This window comes from Delphinapterus leucas, chromosome 10 (genome assembly GCF_059928025.1).
Source record: "Delphinapterus leucas isolate spDelLeu-1000000601 "Yukka" chromosome 10, BTC_Dleu_Yukka2, whole genome shotgun sequence".
Taxonomy (NCBI): domain Eukaryota; kingdom Metazoa; phylum Chordata; class Mammalia; order Artiodactyla; family Monodontidae; genus Delphinapterus; species Delphinapterus leucas.
In genome coordinates this window covers 65101404-65124547 of record NC_143138.1, presented here as the reverse complement: position 1 = coordinate 65124547, position 23144 = coordinate 65101404, and the positions used below count along the sequence as shown (strand labels likewise).

The window sequence follows — 23144 nt, the reverse complement described above, 5'->3', positions numbered from 1 at the left end:
TTGTGGGAACAATGCAGGATCCTTCCTTAAGGGGTCCTGGGTTTGTGAATTGACTTGGGTCTGGAAACTGGATGAGAGGTCTTGATCCTGACTTATCAAGAACAGTTTTTACTACCAGGGGTAAAGTTTTTTCCTATTATACAGATCGATCTATACAACAGGAAAAAACTTTTTAGCAGGCTCCCTATGGAACACTAAAATCAATTAACTACCACTAAAGCTCCTGGTGGGCCAAGGCATTCTGATTACTAATACAGCCCTGCTGCCTTTTATGGCAGATGTACCCACCTTGTCTTTGGCAAGTAAGTGCTGCCACTTGGCCTCTGCTATTCTAGGATCCCACGATCCCTATTGGAATCAGAGAATCCACTTCAGTGATAACATCCCCCATGGTCATACCTGGGGGTTGTGACAGCGCCTGTATGGCCTGCAAAGCATAAATATTTACATCTGGCCCTTTACAGATAAAGTTTGCCAACCCAAGTCTAGGGGGACAGGTACATACTACACAGGAGAACAACCACAGAGCTTTTCAAGGATGCAGGTGCTCCCCCTGACTAATGTATTTCTCAGTGCCTTCTGGGAATTCTTGTGCAACTTAGATCACAGATGAAAAATCTATTGAACATTTCCGTCTTCCTAAGCCTTTGGATTCCCTGCCGTGGAAACTTTGGCATCTCTCTCTCGTTAAACGTAGGTCACTGTTGAGTCCAAATTTTAGTCAGCCAACTGAGTGAGCTGTTAGAGGCACTTCTAGCTGCATAAGTTAATTAAATTTGGAATATCTAGTAGGTGAACCTGTATCAATAAAGTAGGCCCAATATAGAATTATATTCTACCCTCCTTGGTCAAATGTCCTTAGAATCTATTTCTACACATGTTCCCCAGGTTTCTGCCAATATGTTATTACCAGAGCCTTTTTTTGCTGTGCAAGCTATTTCCTTCAGGATCATAGTGTGTACCTGTTCCCCTAGACCTGGGTTGGCATTTGGTCTCTGTCACAAATACTCAACTCTACTGCTGTAGCACCAAAGCAGCCCTAGACAGTACGTAAGCAAATGAGTGTGTCTGTGTCCATTTGTTTGTGGACACTGAAATGTGAATTTCACAAATTTTCTTTTCTCTTTTAATTTTTTAAACCATTAAAAAGTGTAATAACCCTATGGACTTTGGGTGATAATGATGTGTTAGTGTAGGTTCATTGATTGTAACAAAGTGTACCACAGTGGTGTGGATGTTGATGCAGGGGGGTGGATGGTGGTACAGGGGTATTTGGGAAATCTGTGTACCTTCTGTTCAGTTTTGCTGTGAACCTAAAACTAGTCTAAAGTCTTGGGTTGTGGGCTGTACAAAAACAGGTGGCTGGGTGGATTTGGCCCATGGACTGTAGCTTACCAAACCCTGCCCTAGAGCATGCTGAGATTTGACCTGGTTATTGGTCTCCGGCAACAGAGGGTGGTTGTGGTGGGCGACGAGGGAAATGAGCGTCCTCTTTGAAAGCATCTGCCCCGGCTGAAGTTTTCTCAGGGATTTTAATCAGGAAGCCTAGTATCTCAGGCACCAAAGGGCCAGCTCCTTCTCTGGTGTGGCCCAGAGTGACTTGGGGCATCAAGATTATAAATTTCATCTAGCTATAACTAGTTGTCTCCATTCCAAGTGTCATTATTCCATTCTTTTCCAGTCAGTGTCCTAATTTCACATGAGAAACTTGGTGAGACTGTGAGTTCAACAAATTTTGTAATGCAAAAAAAATTTATTGTAAACAATTTTAGACCTGTGGGTACAGGAAATAAGAGATTCTTTGGGGCTGTGATATACACTGTCTGGTTTTCAGGCTAACTCTCAGGGCTTGCGAGACCTGAGTTTGTCATTTTCTTTCTGTGAGCACTCAGTGTGTTCAGTAGGATCTATCCATACTACAGTTATGGTAGTCATCGTTGCCACCATAACATTCAAGCACAGCAGCTGGTTGGGCTCCCCAGGTGCTTGCTTTAGTTTACACTTCAGCACAATCACAGTTGATAGCTCAACTAATCGTATTGCCACTGTGTGCCATGGATTACTTAGCATCCTATTTCCCATTGGTAAGGTGCTTGTTAGCATTGCACTTAAACCCAAAGGTGTGACAAAAATCAGTCCCCACATCCCATGTTTGTAAGTCTGTCTTCTGGAATCACCCTGCTTTTGGTACCAATTCTGTGTTGGGTCCAGTCAGGAAACAGAAACATAGTAATTTGAACAAAGGAAAGTTAATATGAAGAATTACTAACACATAGAGATTACCCACTAAAGGGTAAAGAGAACTCTGAAGAATAGAGGAATAGCAGATATGGGGACTGAGGCAGGGTATATAAGAAAGGGATGTATGTAAAAGAGAGCCCACCCAAGGCTGAGATTCAGGCATCTTTGAAGTCCACTGGAGTGTGCAGAAGTTCCTGAGATGCCACAGGCTGAGGACTACCACTTGCTGGGGTACCAACAAAACTCTCTAGGAAACTCACTAGGAGTTGGCCGGGGTGACAGCTGAACTAACGCGAGGTCACCTGTGGGGTGACACTGAAACTCGTGGAGGTGAGCACCATTCGGTGTCCCACACAGCAGCAGAGCACTGCGGGAACAAAAAGAGAAGAAAACACATTGGAACCAGGCACATTTTATTCATTGCTTTATCCCTGGAACCTGGAACATAGTATGGATACTTAAATGGTTGTTGAAGGAATAAATGAGTACAGCTCAAGATAACATTAGATTGTTGGTATCTTTGTTATGTTTGATTCATTCAACTTAAAGAAAAACTGTAATTCGACCTGGTCCACCAATTGAAATTGTTAAATGTGAAATTCTGAATGGCTGAGTTAAAGGATACCTTCATTTGGCTTAAAGAAAATTGATCACCTGCTAGGGCACTGATGGACCCCTCTTCTGAAGATTTGGTGTGTGTTTGCATGCACTGTTAACACACCTTTCTTTAGAAGAATGGGCCACAGTTATAACCTGAGGCACAAAAGTGAGTTTTCGTTGCATTTTTTTTTCAGAGCAGAGAGGAAGCTACCGCATCAGATGCCTGCAGTGATAATCCTTTTATCAGGCATTAGTAAACCAAAGAAACAGAGGTGTGTTGGGTCTAGGAGGATTCTGGCAGATTATTTGGCCTTGCCTCCCTCGTCGTCATCGTTGTATGGTAGTTAGGCAGAGTAGGAAAGAAACATGCCTCCGGTTGTGTGTGGAGAGGAGGGGGATTGAAACCTCACCCTGCACCTAGCTGGCTGCCTCGCTGTGCTGCCCCAGTAGAAGGTCTCATTACATGTTAGCTCTATGTCCGGAGGAGGAAGGGGTACAAAAGTCGTGGGAAACCAAACCCTTCCAAGACCCCACACTGCTGACAGACTTGTTATCAGAGTATGAAGAAATCTTTTTGAATCTGAGGGAACCAGAAACAGTAAGAGAGTAAATTGTTTGGACATTAATTTCCTTCTTGATTCGTATGTGTTGTAGTGTTCCAGATCATATTCTATAATGAGAATGTTAAATATCTATGAATAATTTGCCCTACTTGGGAAAGTGTTTTTTCATTCTCAGTTTAGAGCTGGAATGTCAAGTATCCATAGTTGTCTGGAACAAATCGGCAGAATGAGTAGAAGTCAGTGAAATATGGGCTGAATGCAGTTTAATGTTCACATGTGATTTCTACCACAGTTGAATTTTGATTATGGCTACTTGTAAAATGTTTTCTGGCTTTAAACCAAAACAATTTAAATACTTCCATTTATATACCCTGTTTAGCAGAATGTGAAAATAGAAATGGGGCTTATTATGAGTTATTGCTATTTTGAGGGAATATTTTAATTCCTATTTTGTCTGAAGAAAGAGCCTAGTTTTTATCTCTCTCTACTTAGGGTAGCTGTCTCTCGTGTCACAGGTACACAACAGTCATGGTTTATGATGTCTGTTGCCCTGACATAATTATTAATTGTACTGCTTTTACTCTCAAGTGTATTAATCTGCTCTGACCAGGCAGACTTAAGTCTTTGAATAGGCTGATTTAGTTTAACATAAATTTCTATTGTTTAATAACCCTGAACATTTAGAAGAAGTAAATTATATACTGATTATATTTTAGTATTCAGCAAAAAATATAATGTGAATAAAATTAAATGGAACAAAGGTATTGCAAAAAGTAGAATCTTAATTTGAAGGTTGTATCTCTAAGAAAAGCCCACCAGAGTTACCGGTATTTTTATGTCCAGATTAATTTTTTCCCCTCCAAATTGCAGTCATTTGTTCATTCAACAACCATTTATTGGGCACCATCTAGGTGTTAGGCACAGCATATGGGGCTGGGAATACTGAATGGGAAGACACATTCCTTGCTCTCAGTTGGCCAGCCACAGAGCCATTGAGCAATGTCTTATATCACGTGTTTACGGGTAAGCACAGGCTGCCATGCAAACACTGAGGAAAGAAGTCCCTGTGTTTAAGAGGAGTGGTACACGCAGGTGTTTCCTAGAGGGTGACCCTAGGAGGATGAGTAAGCTTAGGGCAGGCATACAGTATGGGGGAGCAAAGTAAAGTATTCTAGATGGATAGAGCAGCTCATGTGAAAGAGTAGAGGAATGTGGGTAAGGAATAGTATGGTTAGCTGGGAATGACACTGAAACATTAAGACTGGCTTATATAGGATCTTATGTGATAAATTTGCTCTGTAATCTCTAGGTTATGGGGAAATATTTAAGGGTTTTAAACCAGGGACTAATATGAACATGTTTTATGCTAAGAAGAGGAGCGTCAGACTAGAGGCAGAGACTCTTTAGTTGGTTGTTCAACTTTTCAAGCAGATGGGCAATCTGTCCCTCATCCAACCCTAGATGTTTTTTGGAAGCAAATTCCAGGCATCATCATATTATCCTATCTTTATACCTGTCTGTATCTCTCAAAATCGATTCCTTTTTAAAACATAATTACCCATTCACACACACACCCCAATTCATAATATCAGATGTCCGCTCAGTTTTCAATTCACCAGTATTTTCCCCAGTTATCTCATTTGTTTGTTTTTTAATAACTGGTTTGTTAGAATTAGAATCTAAAGTTCTCTTAATCCATAGATTCTTCTATAGGGGATTTATTTTCTTTAACACAGTTTGGATTTTGTTTATGTTTTAAAGACGCTTGAGATTTAATTGTGCTTATAACCAGAGGAGGAGAGTAGAGATTAAAAAGCAAGTCTAGGAGGCTGGAGGACTGAATGGCAAGGGACAGTATGAAGGGCGTACTTGCATAAATGCTGTCCTTGGAAAGGAGAATATAAGAATGCATTTCTTATATTCTCTAGTTGGGCAGGGTTTTTTTTTAAATTAAAAAAAAGATGGAAGATTATACCTCCCTCATAAATAGGAAGGAAAGGAGTAATGGTGGACTCATGTAGGTAAGTTTTCAATGGAGGACAGGGCAGTGGAAGAATATTATTTTCTATAAAGTAAGAGTTTATATGTTGGGATGGAAAATGCTGGAGAAGAGAGTATATGTAACAGCCTCTTTGGAGAACAAGAAAGGAAGTTGTGTAGAGATACATGTTTTTATAGGAACAGTGTACTGTTCAGTATGATAGTCGAGTGTCATGGGAGGTAAAAGGAACAGCTGAAAACAATGTAGTGTTTATAGCTAAACTATTGCTAACTTAAGGTGTATTGTGGCCTCATGGTGGCATCCTTCACCTGAGCCCACTCTGGGGAGCATCCTGCAGGATTTCTGGTTTAAGCAAAACGAGCATACTGTGTGTGTGTGTTTTGGTTTTTTTTTAATGACATTTCCAAGACAAGCATGCTGGTTTGTTTTACAGCAAACCGAAAGGAAACTGTTAACTCAAAGTCATCATCTCTCTCTTGCTTGAGACCTTCAATGCTTCATTGTTTTCAAATATTGTTAGAGCTCTGGAAGTCTTTAAAAAAAGTCTCCGGCCATTTTAGGGATGGTCAAATATTATTCAAATCAGGAAGGTTGGTGGGCTTTTTGCCTGTTTAGTACAGAGGAGAAAGACATCCTAATATAGTTGGATATGAGCATTTAAATCTATTAAAGAAAGTAGAGTTGGTGGAAAATCTGAGAAAGTTAGCTTTCTTCTGTCTTTTTTCTATTTTTAGAAAATGGAAGTACTTAAATTATTATTTTGAAATAATTGCAAATATACAGACAAATGAAAGAAAAGAACAAATAAAACAAAGAACTTTTGTATGTTTTTCCAGATTCACCAATCAATAGCATTTTGCCACGACTGCTTTGTCTTTCTACAATCAATGTATGTATGGATATACACGTTGTTTCCCTAGCCAATTTTGTTCTATATTTGTAATAATAATCTAAGACATTCTCACATGTATTATAGTGTCAACAGTAATTGAAAATATCACTTTCAAAGACTGCCTCCTGTCTTATCTGTGAAGCCCTCTTGCCAGCATTAATTTTCTTTCTTCTATGTGTATACTTTAAACATCTCCATTGTACAGTTTAGCCCTTAGTGAGATATTGTTTTATTTTCTCATTTCTCAGATGGCTAAATTTCTATCACAGAACATAGTGAAGCCTGAACTTTGTCTTCGACTTCTTGACTCCGGGGGAAGAGAGGGGAGGTGTTGGGGGAGGGGGCTAGAAGAATGATAGTGGTAATACATAAGCCTACAGTGTAGTATGGAGAGGTGTGGACTAATATAATAGACTTTTTTTTTTTTTGCGGTACGCGGGCCTCTCACTGTTGTGGCCCCTCCCGTCGTGGAGCACAGGCTCCAGACGCGCAGGCTCAGCGGCCATGGCCCACGGGCCCAGCTGCTCCGCGGCATGTGGGATCTTCCCGGACCGGGGCACGAACCCGTGTCCCCTGCATCGGCAGGCGGACTCTCAACCACTGCGCCACCAGGGAAGCCCTATAATAGACTTTTATAAGTGGAAGGGAGCTTAGATACCAGATATTGGTAGTGTTTTGATGATATGGGTGAGAACATTGAGGTTTGAAGGAATTCAATGAGTTAATAACTAAGGTGTCTCCAAAGAGCTGGACTAGAACCTTAGTCTACTGCCCCAATCTGTGCTCTTTTTTGCTTCTTTATCTTTTTACTTGACTCTCTAAGTAAATAGCAGAATTCTCTAGAGGGAGAATGTCTCTAAATACTCTTAAGGCATCAGCTCTCAAACTTTTTGGTATCAAGACCACTTTTCACTCTTAAAAATTGGGAAACTTTTGAGGGTGATGAATAGGTTCTCTCTCTTGTGGTGATGGCATACATAGTCAAGATTAATCAAAGTATACAGTTTAAATATGTGGAGCTTACTGTATGTTAATTGTACCTCAGTAAAGCTATTTACAGAATTTTTAAGGACCCCAAAGAGCTTTTGTTTATATGGGTTATATCTATCAATATTTTTCAAATTAGATATTACAACTGAGAGACTTTAAAAAAGTATTCGTTAGGGCTTCCCTGGTGGCGCAGTGGTTGGGAGTCCGCCTGCCGATGCAGGGGACACGGGTTCTTGCCCCGGTCTGGGAAGATCCCACATGCTGCAGAGCGGCTGGGCCCGTGAGCCATAGGCCGCTGAGCCAGCGCGTCCAGAGCCTGTGCTCCGCAGCAGGAGAGGCCACAGCAGTGAGAGGGCCGCGTAACGCAAACAAACAAAAAAAACTACTTTTTTCCGAAAGGGTAAGAAATGTAAGGAGAATCACAGCCTTTTAAAGTTTATTTTAGAACTGAGATAAATTAATCCTATGAAATCTTACTGTTTTAAAAATATTTTTACTAATTTTTTAAAAGTTTTAAAAATAAATATATTTTTTTATTTGTGGCTGCGTTGGGTCTTCACTGCTGTGCCAGACTTTCTGTAGTTGTGGTGAGCGACGGCTACTCTTCATTGTGGCGTGCGGGCTTCTCATTGCGTTGGCTTCTCTTGTTGCGGAGCATGAGCTCTAGGCGCGCGGGCTTCAGTAGTTGTGGCACGTGGGCTCAGTAGTTGTGGCTCGCAGGCTGTGGAGCGCAGACTCAGTAGCTGTGGCACACGGGCTTAGTTGCTCCGTGGCATGTGGGATCTTCTCGGACCAGAGATCAAACCCGTGTCCCCTGCGTTGGCATGCGGATTCTTATCCACTGCACTTTTACTAATTTTTTAAAAAATAAATTTATTTATTTATTTATGGCTGCACTGGGCCCCCGTTGCTGCGCGTGGGCTCACTTCAGCCGCGGCGCTACTCTTCGTTGCGGTGCGCGGGCCTCTCATTGCGGTGGCCTCTCCCGCCGCGGAACACTGGGCTCCAGGTGCGCGGACTTCAGCAGTCGTGGCACGTGGGCTCAGGAGTTGTGGCTCGCGGGCTCTAGAGCACAGGCTCAGCAGCTGTGGCGCACGGGCCCAGTTGCTCCGCGGCATGTGGGATCCTCCCAGACCAGGGCTCGAACCCGCGTCCCCCGCACCGGCAGGCGGACTCCCAACCACTGTGCCACCAGGGAAGTCCCACTTTTACTAATTTTAAGAGCTATTTATTTCTCCAAGTTTTTATTTCCAAAGAGAATTATTAAGCATATATTCTATTAAAACACCAGGGACCTGGTAGAAATCAAACCAACAGAGAATCTTCTTTTCTTTTTTTTTAATTGAAGTATAGTTGATTTACAGTGTTGTGTTAGTTGCCAGCGTACAGCACAGTGATTCAGTTTATACATATGTGTATATATGTGTGTTTGTGTGTGTATATATATATGTGTGTGTGTATATATATATATATATACACACATACATACACACACGGCTATATATTCTTTTTCAGATTCTTTTCCCTTATAGTTTATTACAAAATACTAAGTATAGCTCCCTGTGCTATACAGTAGTGTGTATATGTTAATCCCAACCTCCTAATTTATCCCTCCCCGCCTTCCCCTTTATTTATCCAAGTTTTTACCGCTTTTTCTTCTTCCCTCCTCCATATGCTTGTGAACCTTCCTAGTGACACTGTGGTTTGTTCTTTGATTCATTGTAATTTTTCTGGCTTAAGCAAATGACCAGTACTTCCTGCTGAGTACTTTTGTGCATATTATATCTTGCCAGCTTTTGGGGGGATATAAAAATGAATAGATAAATCAAAGGTCTTAAAATTTAATTTTAGAATTAAAATGCATTTTAAAAATTATATAGCACAACCCTATTGTGTTTCATGTTTTTTTGTGTGGATTTGTTTTGTTTTGGTTTGGTGTTTTACTATAGATGAATGGTTTGTGGTTCTAAAAGTCTCAAGGTCACACCCAAAGTTAAGTGACAGAGCCAGGACTGGAATCTAGATCTCCTGATTTGCAGTCCAGTTTTCTTTCTTTAATATATTTCTTTCTGATTTAGATTTCTAGCATGTGAAGAAACCTTTAGACAGCTCTAGGCAAAATACATATTTCTTACTTTTTAGACTTTTCCTCAATTAAAGGAACTGGGCATTGCATTTTCATCTTTGTTGGCTGCCTACAGCTAGTTTTTTTGTTTTTTTTTTAACATGTAAAGCTTTTAGAATAACATATTTGGCTCAAAAGTCTCTTTCTTCTCTCTTGCTTTTCTCACCTCCCCCTTTTTTCTCTCTTCCTCTACCTCTCTTCCTCCCTCTTTTCCATTCTTCCTTCTCTCCCTCTGTCGTCCCTGCCCCCTCTTTGGCTTCATTCTCAGGCAGATTCTTTCAAGGTGGGAAGAATGATTACTGGCAGCCCAGGTGTAGTGTAGCCTTATGGCTCAAGTTCTAAAATGTCTGTATATCAGACTTCCCCAAAGGACTTTGGGTCTGCCTGAATTACAAGTATACTTGTTTGGCCAGGAAAGCAAAGTACCATGATGGACAGCCATACCAGGATCACCTTGAAGGGACTGCGGTGGTTCCCTTTAGATGGGATACAGGCAGACAACTCTTGGATGCCACTCTGTTTGGCCTTTGACACCCTAGCTATTCTCTAGCTGCCCTCTATGGAGAACTGCTGCCCCCAGTAAGTGTGTTCCAGCTAAATTGGTGTGCTCCTTACTTTCCCGTTCTTGCCCGTGGTCTTAACTCATATTTTCCTCTGCTGGATATCTTCTCCACTTTGCCTCTTTCTCAGTCTCCCAGCTCCATTTAATTATATCCTCCTGACTATCCTTCCAGATCCAGTTAAATTCTAATCTCCTGTGGAAAATATTCCAGATCATCCCATGACCATATTATGTGACCTTTAAACTCCGGTAGCAACACTTAGTACGTGTTATTGTAGACACTTATCCTATATGACCCATTATAGTTGTGGGACTATCATGTTCTTCATAGTTTTCTAAGCACTTTCACATATCCTCCCTCAGCCTTATGAAGTAAGTAAGGCAGGTACCAGATGTGAAAACTGAGGCTTGAAGAGATTTGCATTGTTGGGTATATCTTAAACCCTCAGCTAGACTAATACTTGCTGCTCGGTTTTCGTAGTGCCCAAGTACAGTGTAATGGTGATGATAGTGATCAGTGTCCGTGAGAGCAGGACTTTTCACCATTTGGTTTGCTGCTGTATCACTAATACCTAGAACAGTGACTGGCACATAGCAGGTGCTTAAATAGATAATTGAATGAGATATGGTTTAAACTTCAGGGGCTTGGACTAGGTGATCTCCTAGGTGCCTTCTTCTCTAAAATTCTAAGGTTGCCGCTGGGGCAGGGGATGGGGGACGGATTTGGAAAGAGCCAAGGACATGAAATAGAAGCAGTCACAGATTTGTTTTTTTTAGTTAGTAATATGCAAATTATGACCACTAATACTGTTTATAAGAAATCTATCTGTCAATTAATAATTCAGAGTAAAATAATTCTTATTGGTGCTTCTTGTTTTTCTATTTCTTTTTTTGAACTCCCTATAAATAACCCAAATCATGTACACCAGCAGTGTACAGCAGATAAGGAAAGAGATCAAAAAGTATTGAGGGCTTCCCTGGTGGCACAGTGGTTGAGAGTCCGCCTGCCGATGCAGGGGACACGGGTTCGTGCCCAGGTCCGGGAAGATCCCACATGCCGCGGAGCGGCTGGGCCCGTGAGCCATGGCCGCTGAGCCTGCGCATCCAGAGCCTGTGCTCCACAACGGGAGAGGCCACAACAGTGAAAGGCCCGTGTACTGCAAAAAACAAAACAAAAACAAAAAGTATTGAAAAGGTGGGAAGTTTGCCTGGGGAAAACTGAAGTGAAGAACCTCAATCTCTTTTTTTTTTTTAATATTTCATATTTCTTGGTGCTGTTAATTCAGAGCTGTGTAATCACCAGTTGATTCGTTCTTGCTATCTTATTGCTCTCCTGAGGATTTTATGTCTTTTGTTTCCATCAGCCTTGCGACTTTTTCTCCAGCACCATCTAAAAATCAGAATGTGGCAGATATCAAACTGGCCCTGTATATCTGCTGAAATAATGATGAGTGCATATAAGCTACTACAGAATATTAAATCACACAGTTAACCCAGTTGGACTATAGTCAGCTCTGGAGAACTTCCTTGTGTTGAAATGCCATTTAAAGTTGGCTCTCTTAAAGCCAAAGGAGGGACAGAAAAGAGAAAGAATCCTGGGGAGAGATCAAAAGGGGGAGGGAGGGAGTGCTTTGAGGGGATGGAGAGGTTGCATTTTAACCTCTGGAGGTCTTAGACATGAGTTTGCCAGGACCACATTGCAGGATGTTTTAAGTCCCTTCTGGTAGTAGATGCCATAACTGAGCTGTATTGCTGAGTTTTTCTCTAATCCCTGTCCCCAGGTTGTACCATAACTAATGGTGTATTTACTTCTGTACCTTTGTCATTTATTGATAGTTGACCTAGGGAATAGCTATGTGTGGAACATCCTCTACATCCATTGTAAGCTGTTATTGATGAAAGATGATTATGATGATCAGTTTCCGTCTTAAAAAGATATTCATGACAGATACTGCCTGAATCTTAGAAAAAGTCTCTCCTGAAGAATTGATTTGCTTCCTTCTCTTATAACTTATAGCAGAAGTTTCTTAGTTGTGTGCAGGTCTGGAGGCCTGGAACCTTCAGAGAAGAACAACTGCTAGAGGCTGTCTTTGACAGGTAGAACTTGGGAGGCTTTGTCATGTGCAGTCTACCTTCAGCAGATAAGTTTCTCAGAGATTAGGCATTTCACTTATATAAGAAGAGTTTTAATTATACAATTATAATTGAAATATCTTAAGTAAAAATACAGTATATTATCCCCCTTCCATTCTTGCAGGCATGGAAGATAACTTAAAGTCCACAGATTTATTATGCTTAAGTAAAAATGTTTAGAGAAAAAAAAATGGCCTCAGATATCTAACATTCTCTTGGGATGTGTTCCTGAAGGAACATTTCAGGGAATGTAATCTAGGATAAATATTTTGTTTCATTCCTCTTCCTCCTCTTTCCTCAAATGCTTCAGGTAGTTGAAATCAGATTTTTGTGATTCTATGAAACATGAAAATAAAGGACAATCATGAAGGGGAAAATTTGTACCTCAAGGCAACCTGATGAGTTAGCTAGTAATAAAGGAGGGACAGTCCTGCCACTTACCCTCGAAGTTTGTCTTGAGATTAGCAGCAGGTATCTGGATCTTTTTGAAGTACCCTGTGGTTGAGCCTTCTCCTTTTCCCAGGTACATCTTTTTAAAGTCCTAGTCTTTTTTCCAGAAGCAGGGCAGTAGGGAAACTTCAACTGTGTTCATACTGTAGCTATTCAGCCTTTCAAAACTTCTTTCCTCACCCACTTCCATACCCTTCTCCACAAAAATTCATAGCCCCCAACAAGGGAAGTATATGCTAAAGGCACATACCTGGGAGTCCTAGATTTTTTTTTTAACCACTTTATTGAGATATAATTTACATACTATAAAAATTCACCCATTGTAAATTTACAGAGTTGTGCATTCATCACCACAATCCATTTTTCAGAAATTTTTTTTACCACCCTTAAAGTTATCTTGAGTCCATGTACACTCAATCCCCATCTCTATTTACAGTCTAGGCAACCAATGATTTGCTTCTTATCTTTATAGTCATCTTTTCTAGAAAACTCATATAAACAGAATCATACAGTATGTAGCCTTTCATGTCGTGCTTTTCTCACTTAGCTTATTAATGCTTGTAAAGTTCATCCATCTATGTTGAGGTGTTTATCAGTATTTCATTGCCGTTTACAGCTGAACAGTATTCCAATATATGTACCATATTTTGTTTACCCATTCATCAGTTGATGAATTTTGGGTTTGTTTCCAGTCTTTAGCTATTATGAATAACATAGCTGTGAACATTCATATATTGTCTTTGTATAGATATTTGTTTTCATTTCTCTCGGGTAGACACCTAGGAGTGGAATTACTGGGTCATGTGATAAGTCTAAGTTTAACATTTTAAGAAACTGTCAAAGTCTAGATGTAAACTCTTACATTTTTCAACAAGGGTGCCAAGATAAGTTAATGGGGGAAGCACAGTCTTTTCAAGAAATGGTGCTGGGAAAACTGGATAGCTGTATGCAAAGGAGTGAAGTTAAGACCCCTACCTAACACCATATAAAAAATTAACCCAAAATGGATCATATACGTATATGTAAGAGGTAAAACTATAAGACTCTTACAAGAAAACATGGGCATAAATCTTTGTAACCTTAGATTAGTCAGTGGTTTCTTAGATATGACACCGAAAGCACAGATGACCGAAAAAGTACATAAACTGGACTTCATTGAAATGAAAAACTTTTGTGTTCCAAGGACATCATCAAGAAAGTGAATCTTACATTTCAATAATAAAAAAACCAAGTAGCTTAATTTAAAATTGGGTAAATTATTTGAATAAACCTTTCTTTGGGGAAAGAAAAACATAAAAGTGACCTTAGATAAGCACATGAAATAATACATAACATCATTAGTCATCAGGGAAATGCAAATCAAAACCATGATGAGGTACCACTTCACACCCACATCTAGAATGGCTAAAATAAAAAAAGATAATAGCAGGTGTTGGTGAAGATGTGGAGAAATTGAAACCGTCAGACATTACTGGTGAGATTATAAACTGGTACAGCCATTTATATACATTTATGGAAAAGTTTGGCAGATCCTCAAAATGTTAAACATAGAATTGCTGTATCACCTAGCAGTTCAACTGCTGAGCATATATACCCAATAGACTTGAAAACGTATGTCCACACAAAAACCTGTACTTGAATGTTCATAGCAGCATTATTTACAAAAGCCAAAAATAATCAGATGTCAACAGTGGTACCTTATAACTTTTGTTTCCTGTTTCTATTTGAAGGGTCTCCAACTGAATTCCTTGAAGAGAAAATGGCCTACCAGGGATATCAGAACAGCCAGAACTGGCCAGAAAATACAAACTTTTGCTTTGAACCCGAGCAAGTGGTGAATCCTATCCAGACTGGTAAGTGCAGGGCTTGCTTGTGACTGCTGAATGTGAACTATGACATAAACATGGAAAAGCCACAATCACCACTATTTAAGCTGTTTTCCAAAGCAACTGCAACATTTTATATTCCCACCAGTAAATGAGATAAAACATTTCAGCCTAAATATAGCTTGTAAAGCACAACCAAGGTATAATTATTTCCCCTGAACATTTAGTTGACCCTTTCTCCTTTCTATTTATCCCTTCTTCTGAGGCAGGTACCCCTTTGTTTTCTCCCCTTCAAAACCTGTTTTGAGTAAAAAGCTGAAATTCGTATTCATTGAGGACTAAATGATCAACAGTACCTTAGAACCTTAGTTCTTCCAAAAGGAATTATTATAGTACTAATAGCACCATTTGTCAAATGCCTGTTTTGTGCCAGGCACAGTACTAGAGCCTCAATATACATATTATCTGCGTTTCTTACCTAACTCTGCCAAGTATATATTATCCTCATTTGACAAAAAAAAGAAAACTAAAACTTATACCCAATTTGTATAAAATTCTAACTAATTTATAGAGACAAAAAAAAAGCCTATCTGTAGTTGCCTAGAGTTGGAAGTGGTGGGAGGGATGGACTGCAGAAGCACCTCAAAGCAGTAGTTGATACCTCCATGTCAGAGTTAATGAGGTTGAGAGCTCAAGTTATTTGTTTCCACTTATATATGGTTTCTTTTTTGCTGTCTAACTTAAAAGGTGCCCATAACTGGTTCCAGATGTTTTAGTACTTGATGTTCTGTACCACTCTCCAGTCATTAGCTGTCCCAGATATACGTAATTTTTGAAGAAAGCTTTAATGAGATGTAATTCACATACCATACAATTCACCCATTTAAAATGTACAATTGAGTGGATTTTAGTATATTTACATATATGTACAGCCATCACCAGAGTCCATTTTAGAATATTTTTTGTCACCTCATAAAGAAACTCAGTACTCCTTAGATTTCACTCCCATCTCCTTATCCACCCCAGCCCTAAGCAACCACTAAATCTACTTTCTGTCTCTATAAATTTACCTATTCAGGACATTTCGTATGAATGGAATCATCATGTTAATATGTGGTCTTTTGTGACTGGCTTTTTTCATTTGGCCCAGTGTTTTCAAGGTACATGCATTTTTTGGCATGGATTAGAACTTCATTCTTTAAATGGGCATGTAATATTTTGTATGGATACACTGCATTTTGTTTATTCATCAGTTGATGGACATTTGGGTTGGTCTCCCCTTTTTTTCCCCAAACTATTGTAAATAATGCTTTCTAAAGCATTCGTGTACAAGATTTTGTGTAGATGAAGGAATGTAACCTGGATTGGAATTGCTGATCATATGGTAACTTTGTTTAATCATTTGTGGAATTGCCAAGCTGTTTTCCAAAGCAACTGCAACATTTTATATTCCCACCAGTAACCTATGAGGTTTGTAATCGCTACATCCTTGACAACACTTGTTTTCCCTTTTTAAATAATTATAGTAACCTAATGGGTGTGAAATGGTACCTTGTGGTGATTTTGATTTGCATTTTCCTAATGGCTGATGATGTTGATTATCTTTTTATCTTTTCATGTGCTTATTGGCTATTTGTATATCTTCCTTGGAGAAATGTGTATTCAGATCCTTTGACAATTTTCTAATTGGTTGATCTTTTTGTTGTGCTGTAAGAATTCTTTATATTTCACATACTAGACGCTTATCAGATTTATGATTTGCAACTATTTTCTCCCAATTTGTGGGTTATCTTCTGATTTTCTTGGTAGTGTCCGTGGAGCACAAAAGTTTTTAATAATTAATTAATTAATTAATTTCATTTATTTTTGGCTGCGTTGGGTCTTTGTTGCTGCACATGGGCCTTCTCCAGCTGCGGCAAGCAGGGGCTGCGCCTCACTGTGGTACACAGGCCTCTCATTGTGGTGGCTTCTCCCGTTGCAGAGCATGGGCTCCAGGCGCATGGGCCTCAGTAGGTGTGGCACATGGGCTCAATAGTTGTGGCACATGGGCTCAGCTGCTCCGCGGGACGTGGGATCCTCCTGGACCAGGGCTCCAACCCATGTCCCCTGCATCAGCAGGTGGATTCTCAACCACTGTGCCAGCAGGGAAGCCCAGTTTTAAATTTTGATGATGTCCACTTTTATCTAGTTTTTCTTTTGTTGCTCAAGGTTTGGTGTCATATCTAAGACTCCATCGCCAAATCTGAGGTCATGAAGATTTATCCTTATGTTTTCTTCTAAAAATTTTATATAGTTTTAGCTCTTATATTGAGGTCTTTGATCCACTGTGGGTTAATTTTTGTGTATGGTGAAAGGTGTAGGGGTCCAGATTCATTGTTCTTCATGTGGATATCCAGTTGTCCCAGCTCCATTTTTTGAAAAGTCTATTCTTTCGCCGTTGAATTGTCTTGGCACCCTTGTTGAAAATTTGTTGACCATAGATATACAGTTTTGTTTCTCAGCTCTTCGTTCTGTTCCATTGTTCTGTATGTCTGTCCTTATGCCAGTACTACACTGTCATGGTTACTGTTGCTTTGTGGTAAGTTTTGCAATTGAGTAGTATGAGTCTACCTACTTTGGTCTTCTTTTTTTTTTTTTGGGGTATGCGGGCCTCTCACTGTTGTGGCCTCTCCTGTTGCAGAGCACAGGCTCCGGACGCGCAGGCTCAGCGGCCATGGCTCACAGGCCCAGCCACTCCGCGGCACGTGGGATCTTCCCTGACTGGGGCACGAACCCGTGTCCCCTGCGTCGGCAGGCGGATTCTCAACCACTGAGCCACCAGGGAAGCCCTGGTCTTCTTTTTGATGATTGTTTTGGCTATTTTGTATCCTTTGCAATTCCATATTAATTTTAGAGTCAGCTTGTGAATTTCTATAAAGAAATCAGCTGGGGTACTTCCCTGTGGCGCAGTGGTTAAGAATCTGTCTGGCAATTCAGGGGACATGGGTTCGATCCCTGGTCTGGGAAGATCCCACATGCCATGGAGCTACTAAGCGTGTGCACCACAACTTCTGAGCCTGCGCTCTGGAGCCCGCGAGCCACAACTACTGAGCCCTCGTGCCACAACTACTGAAGCCCACACACCTAAAGCCTGTGCTCTGCAAAAGAGAAGCCACCGCAATGAGAAGCCTGTGCACCGCTGCAAAGAGTAGACCTCACTCGCCGCAACTAGAGAAAAACCGCAGGCGACAACAAAGACCCAATGCAGCCAAAAATAAATAAATAAATAAATTAATTAAAAGAAAAAGAAATCAGCTGGGATTTTTGGTAGGAATTGTGTTAAATCTGTAGATCAATTTGGGGAGTTTTGCCATCTCAACAATATTAAGTCTTCCAATCCTTAAACTTAGAATGTGTTTATATCTTACTTCTTTCAGCAATATTTTGGTAGTTTTCAGAGTGTAAGTTTTATACTCCCTTTTGTAAAATTTATTCCTAATATTTTATTGTTCTTTATTCTTATGAATGGAATTGTTTTCTTTCATTTTCAGATTGTTCTGAATCTGAATTGGTTTTTGTATGTTGATCTTGTATCTTCCAACCTTGCTGAACTCATTAGTTCTAATAGTTTTTTAGTTGATTCCGTAGGATTTTCTGCGTATAAGATCATGTCCTCTACAATAAAGTTTTACTTCTTCCTTTCTAATCAGGCTGCCTTTTATTTCTTGTCCTTGCTTAATTGTCCTGACTAGAACCTTCAGTACAATGTTAAATAGAAGTGGCAAGAGCAGACTTACTTGTTTGTTCCTGGTCTTAGTTAGGGAAAGCATCCAGTCTTTTACCATTAAGCATGGTCTTAGCTGCGGTTTTTGTTGATGTCGTTTATCAGATTAAGGAAAATGCCTTCTATTCCTAATTTGTTGAGTGTTCGATTTATCATGAAAGGGTATTGGGTTTTGCCAAGTGATTTTTCTGCATCTATTGATGATCATGTGGTTTTATTTTTTTAATTCTCTTGTTATGTATGTATTCCATTAATTGATTTTTGGATGTTAAACCAATGTTGCATTCCTGAGATGGATCCCATTTGGTCATGGTATATAATGAGTTTTATATGCTGGCACATATGTAAACATTTGTTGAGGATTTTTGCATCCATGTTCAGAAAAGATACTGGTCAGTAGTTTTCCTTTCTTGAGATGTCTTTGTCTAGTTTTATATTAGTCTCATACAATGAGTTGGGAAGTATCCTCCTCTCTTTAATATTTTTGGAAGTGTTTGTGAAGAATTGATTTTCATTCTTCTTTAAATATTTGGTAGATTTCATCAGGGAAGCCATCTCAGCCAGGGCGTTTCTTTGTGAGTAGTTTTTAATTACTAATTCAGGGCGATGGCTCCAGTGATCCCCACCTCCTAGTATTCATACCCTTGTGTAGTCACCTTCCACATCGTACCATGCTTGGGCTATGTGACCAATAGAATAGATGGCAGAAATAATGGTATGCCATTTCTAAGATTAGATTACAAAAGACACTACAGTTTCTGTCTTGGTCACACTGGGTTTACTCACCCTGGCGATAGCTGCTGCTGTGGAGAGGCACACGTGGGGAGGAACAGAAGCCTCCAGTTAACAGCCACGTGAGTAAGCCATCATCATGTAGGCAGGTTCTCCAGCCCCAGTCAAGTCTCCAAATGATCACAGCTCTGGGCAGTACCTTCACTGCAGCCTTGTGAGAAACTGTAGTGGAGGTGGGGAAGAAACAGATTCTGGGAGACATTTTTTTTCATTTTATTTATTTATTTTTTGGCTGTGTTGGGTCTTCGTTGCCGCACACGGGCTTTCTCTAGTTGCGGCGAGCGGGGGCTACTCCTCGTTGCGGTGTGCAGGCTTCTCATTGTGGTGGCTTCTCGTTGCGGAGCTCAGGCTTCAGTAGTTGTGGCATGCGGGCTCAGTAGTTGTGGCTCGTGGGCTCTAGAGCCCAGGCTCAGCAGTTGTGGCGCTCGGGCTTAGTTGCTCCGCGGCATGTAGGATCTTCCTGGACCAAGGCTCGAACCTGTGTCCCCTGCATTGGCAGGCAGATTCTTATCCACTGCGCCACCAGGGAAGCCCCCTGGGGGATATTTTCAAGGTCAAGTCAGCTGGATTTCCTGACGACTTGGATGTGGTGTATGAAAGAGAGAAACCAAGGATGACTCCAGGGTTTTGGACCAAAAAGATGGAATGCCATCAGAGATGGGAAGACTGTAGGAGGAGTGATTTGGGAAACAGGTTACATTTTGGCTTTATTTTATACATTAAGTGTTGGCAGTTTGATACCTAAGTCAGGAAATAAAGGGAGAGGTTGAGATGACTGGAGATACAAATTTGAGTGTCATCATCTTATAGATGGAATTTTAAACTGTGAGACTGGATGAGATCACTAAGAGAGGGAACGTATGTAGGTAGAGAAAGAAAAGGTCTTCCTCTGTCCCACAACCACTCAGTTCTTTAGTGCTCAGCTTAAATATTTTTCAAGTGAAGACCTTCCTTGACTTGAACTAAAGTATATCCATCTCCTAAATGTTTTCAACCCTGATTTATACATCTTTGGGCTTTTAGAACACACAGGGTCTGCCACATCATATGCACCTAGTAAAATAGTAATGAATAAATGACAGAACTTTGTAGAAATCTTTGATTTTTACATGTGATTTAGCATTCTTCCCCTCCTAATGTGCGAACCATACAACAGTTATTCTCATTGCTGGTTTAAGTGTCCTGTTTTCCTTCAGCGGAAGTGTGAGAGGCAGAGCAAGCAGCAGGTACCCCAAACCAAGTTAAGACTGGGGAGAATGAAGCTTTCTAATCTGTCTAGATTCTAGCTCCTCTGCTGTTCTGAAGCAGCAGCACTTGGGCCTCCTCCAGCCCCAGCAGTTTCTCAGTTTCCTTTCTGCTCGTTCATATTCTGCAGTGCCGTGCTCTCTCCTAAGCCTGAAATCCCTTACTAGAAGAGGGAGGGGCAGCTGCCTCAGAGCCACAGGAATGAACATTCACTTAAAGCCTGGACTTCAGTGCAGCTGCCTCTGACAATGGAAGTGCCTAAAGGGAATTAGCATTCCCTGAGAAACTAGTTAGAAATGCAGATTCTTAGGGCCCAGCAGTGTGTTTTTATAAACTTTCAGGCTAATTCAGATGTGTGTTGCATTTCGAGATGGCCTCCTTGGAGAGCAGAATTCTTGCTTGGCCTAAATGGCTTTGCTCTTTTTTCATGTAAGAAGGTGCAGAGTTTACCTGATGTTTTCAGTGCCTTTACTCATGCCAACTCCTGAGTCTAGAGTTCATTCTTTCCAGGTACCAGCAGTTCACCTTGTCTCATTCAGACAGCTTTTGAAATGCAGTTTTCTTCATGCTCTCCACAGGAGGTGAAAATGTCTCTTTTACTTGTTCTGTGTGTGTGTGTTTTTTTTAATAACCTAAAATGAATGTCTGCTCTGTAAATACATATTGAAAGTTTAATTATATTTGTACTCTCACCTCCTAATATTATAGACTTGAGCATTAGTTGTAGTTTTAGTTTTATGTATTTGTTGGCTGTCTGATTTAGATAATTAAATCAAATATGAGATTATGTATTTTTAACTTGTCACAAATGAATTAATGAATATTTGATTCCCTACCACATTCAGTCACATATTATCTCAACATATTTAACTCACTGTTGACGACACACATGTAGCTAATCAGTATTCATCAGAGGATAATAAGGAATGATAATCTTTCTAGTTGTGTTCAATGGGAATGAGTTTTAAATTCCTTCTTTATTCCAGATCCCTTTAAGATGCACCATGATGACAGCCTGGAAGATTTGCTCTTTCTCCCCAGTGGAACAACCAGTGCTTCAGCATCTGCAGAACAAAATGATCCCCTGAAAGACAGTTATGGTATGACTTCTCCAGCTGGGTTTATTTCTTAACTCCATCAATTAATTTGGCTTTTCACCCATCACCTTTGAAGTGAATCACTAGGCAAAGTCATGTTTAGGGGCTCTGGCTCTGACAAGGCTCCTTCTCGATTAGTCACAGAGTCACAGTTGGGCTGCTCAGGTTCAGCTCACCTCCTCTCATGGGATCTTGAATCCTATATCCTAGGGCCAGGTTCTGTCTCCACATTTTTATTAGTTCATGGCCTTCCTCAAGTTATGTCCTCCCTAAACTTTGGTTTCTTTATAAAATGGGGCCACCACTTGTTCTTACCTTAAAGATGTGGTGTTGATGAAATAAAATTTATGTAGAAGTACTTCGCATAGTTTCTGGTACATGGTAAACTAAACGTTAAACAGATCTTAGTTATCAATTAGTAGTTTCCTCATTCCTGGTTTTGTATAACTTAACATGAATGTGGCCAAGGTACTGTAGGGCAGGCAGAACTTTACTTCTACCCATCTTTGGTGTTCAGTTGAGACTCTATAGACAGGTTAATAAGAAAAAAACAAATAGTTTATTAACGCATGCAACATACATCACATGGGGGGAAAGTAACTCAAAGGTGTAGCTTAGAAATTCAGTTTGGGACTTCCCTGGTGGCACAGTGGTTGAGAATCCACCTGCCAATGCAGGGGACATGGGTTCAAGCCCTGGTCTGGGAAGACCCCACATGCTGCAGAGCAGCTAAGCCCTTGCACCACAATCACTGACCCTGCGCTCTAGAGCCTGTGAGCCACAACTACTGAGCCCGCGTGCCAGAACTACCGAAGCCCATGTGCCTAGAGCTCATGCTTCGCAAGGAAAAGCCAGTGCACCTCAACAAAGAGTAGCCCCTGCTCGCTGCAACTAGAGAAAGTCCGCGTGCAGCAACGAAGACCCAACACAGTCAAAAATATATAAACAAAAAAACAAAATAAATAAATTTATTTTAAAAAAGAAAGAAATTCAGTTTGTGTAGCATCCTCAACAAAGAATATTAAATTTGTAGAGAAATGACAGGATAAAGGAAAGCAGTTTTACACTTCCAAGAGTCATACTTCGGGAAGGTAAGTGTATGAGAGGGAACTAATGGAGTCAGGTTTGTTTGCATATTCCTTTGGTGCCCTCTCTGGCCTGATAAGTGTCTCTTGCCAGTGAAAGGAAAATTTATATCCTGCCTTTAGGCAGAAAAGGAGGAGCTTTTTCTCAATTTGTTGTTTGCTTAATTGCCTTCAGCTCAAAATTTTTATGTCAAAGGGGCATATTTTGGGGTAACATGTTCTGGTTTCCTTCAGTACCCATCATCAGTAAGTCCCACTTCAAATAATGCTTATAATTTTGTATTTGTAAAGATCCTGGCTAGTAGTTGTATGTTTCACTTATGCTTTTCTTTGGCCTGATGATCTCTTGCAAGAAGGATGTTAAATGAGTTGACTTTGATGCAACCCATCTAGTCTCCTGATTTGATTTTGGCTTTGACTCCTGTTTTTTCAGCTCATTACCTAGGCAGTCACTTAGTTGCCTTGACTTCTTTCTTTACAGCATCTTTCTTCTCTTCCTTTGTGCTCCCTCTGCTTTACCCCATGCAAGCCCCTATCACTTCATACCTAGACCACCTCAGTAGTCGCCTATGAGACTTCCTGCTCTCCTTTAAAATTAATTCTGAATATACCTGATCATCTGACTCCCTGTTCTGTATTCATTGTCTCATTTTTATGATTAAGACCGTAAGACAGCTCCCCCCCACACACTTTTTTTTTCTCTAAATTCTCTGGTTTTCTGAATTTTTTCTTCTACTGTTTGTTCTAATCCCATTTTCCCTCTCTGGTGTACAAGATC

At 40.4% G+C, this 23144-nt stretch overlaps 1 protein-coding gene across 18 annotated transcripts in view; it reads left to right on the top strand.

Annotated features, from left to right (window-relative positions):
- MAP4 (microtubule associated protein 4) overlaps window positions 1–23144 on the top strand; it is a 167064-nt gene that overhangs the window by 94162 nt on the left and 49758 nt on the right. For 17 of the 18 annotated variants that reach the window (XM_089919181.1, XM_089919182.1, XM_089919188.1 and 14 more), the window contains 2 exons: window positions 14289–14411; window positions 21171–21284. In XM_089919181.1, coding sequence (XP_089775307.1) covers window positions 14289–14411; window positions 21171–21284 — 237 coding nt within the window. Of the gene's footprint in view, window positions 1–6241; window positions 6296–14288; window positions 14412–21170; window positions 21285–23144 lie in introns of those variants that run through there. The other variant, XM_089919191.1, reaches the window with a different exon arrangement.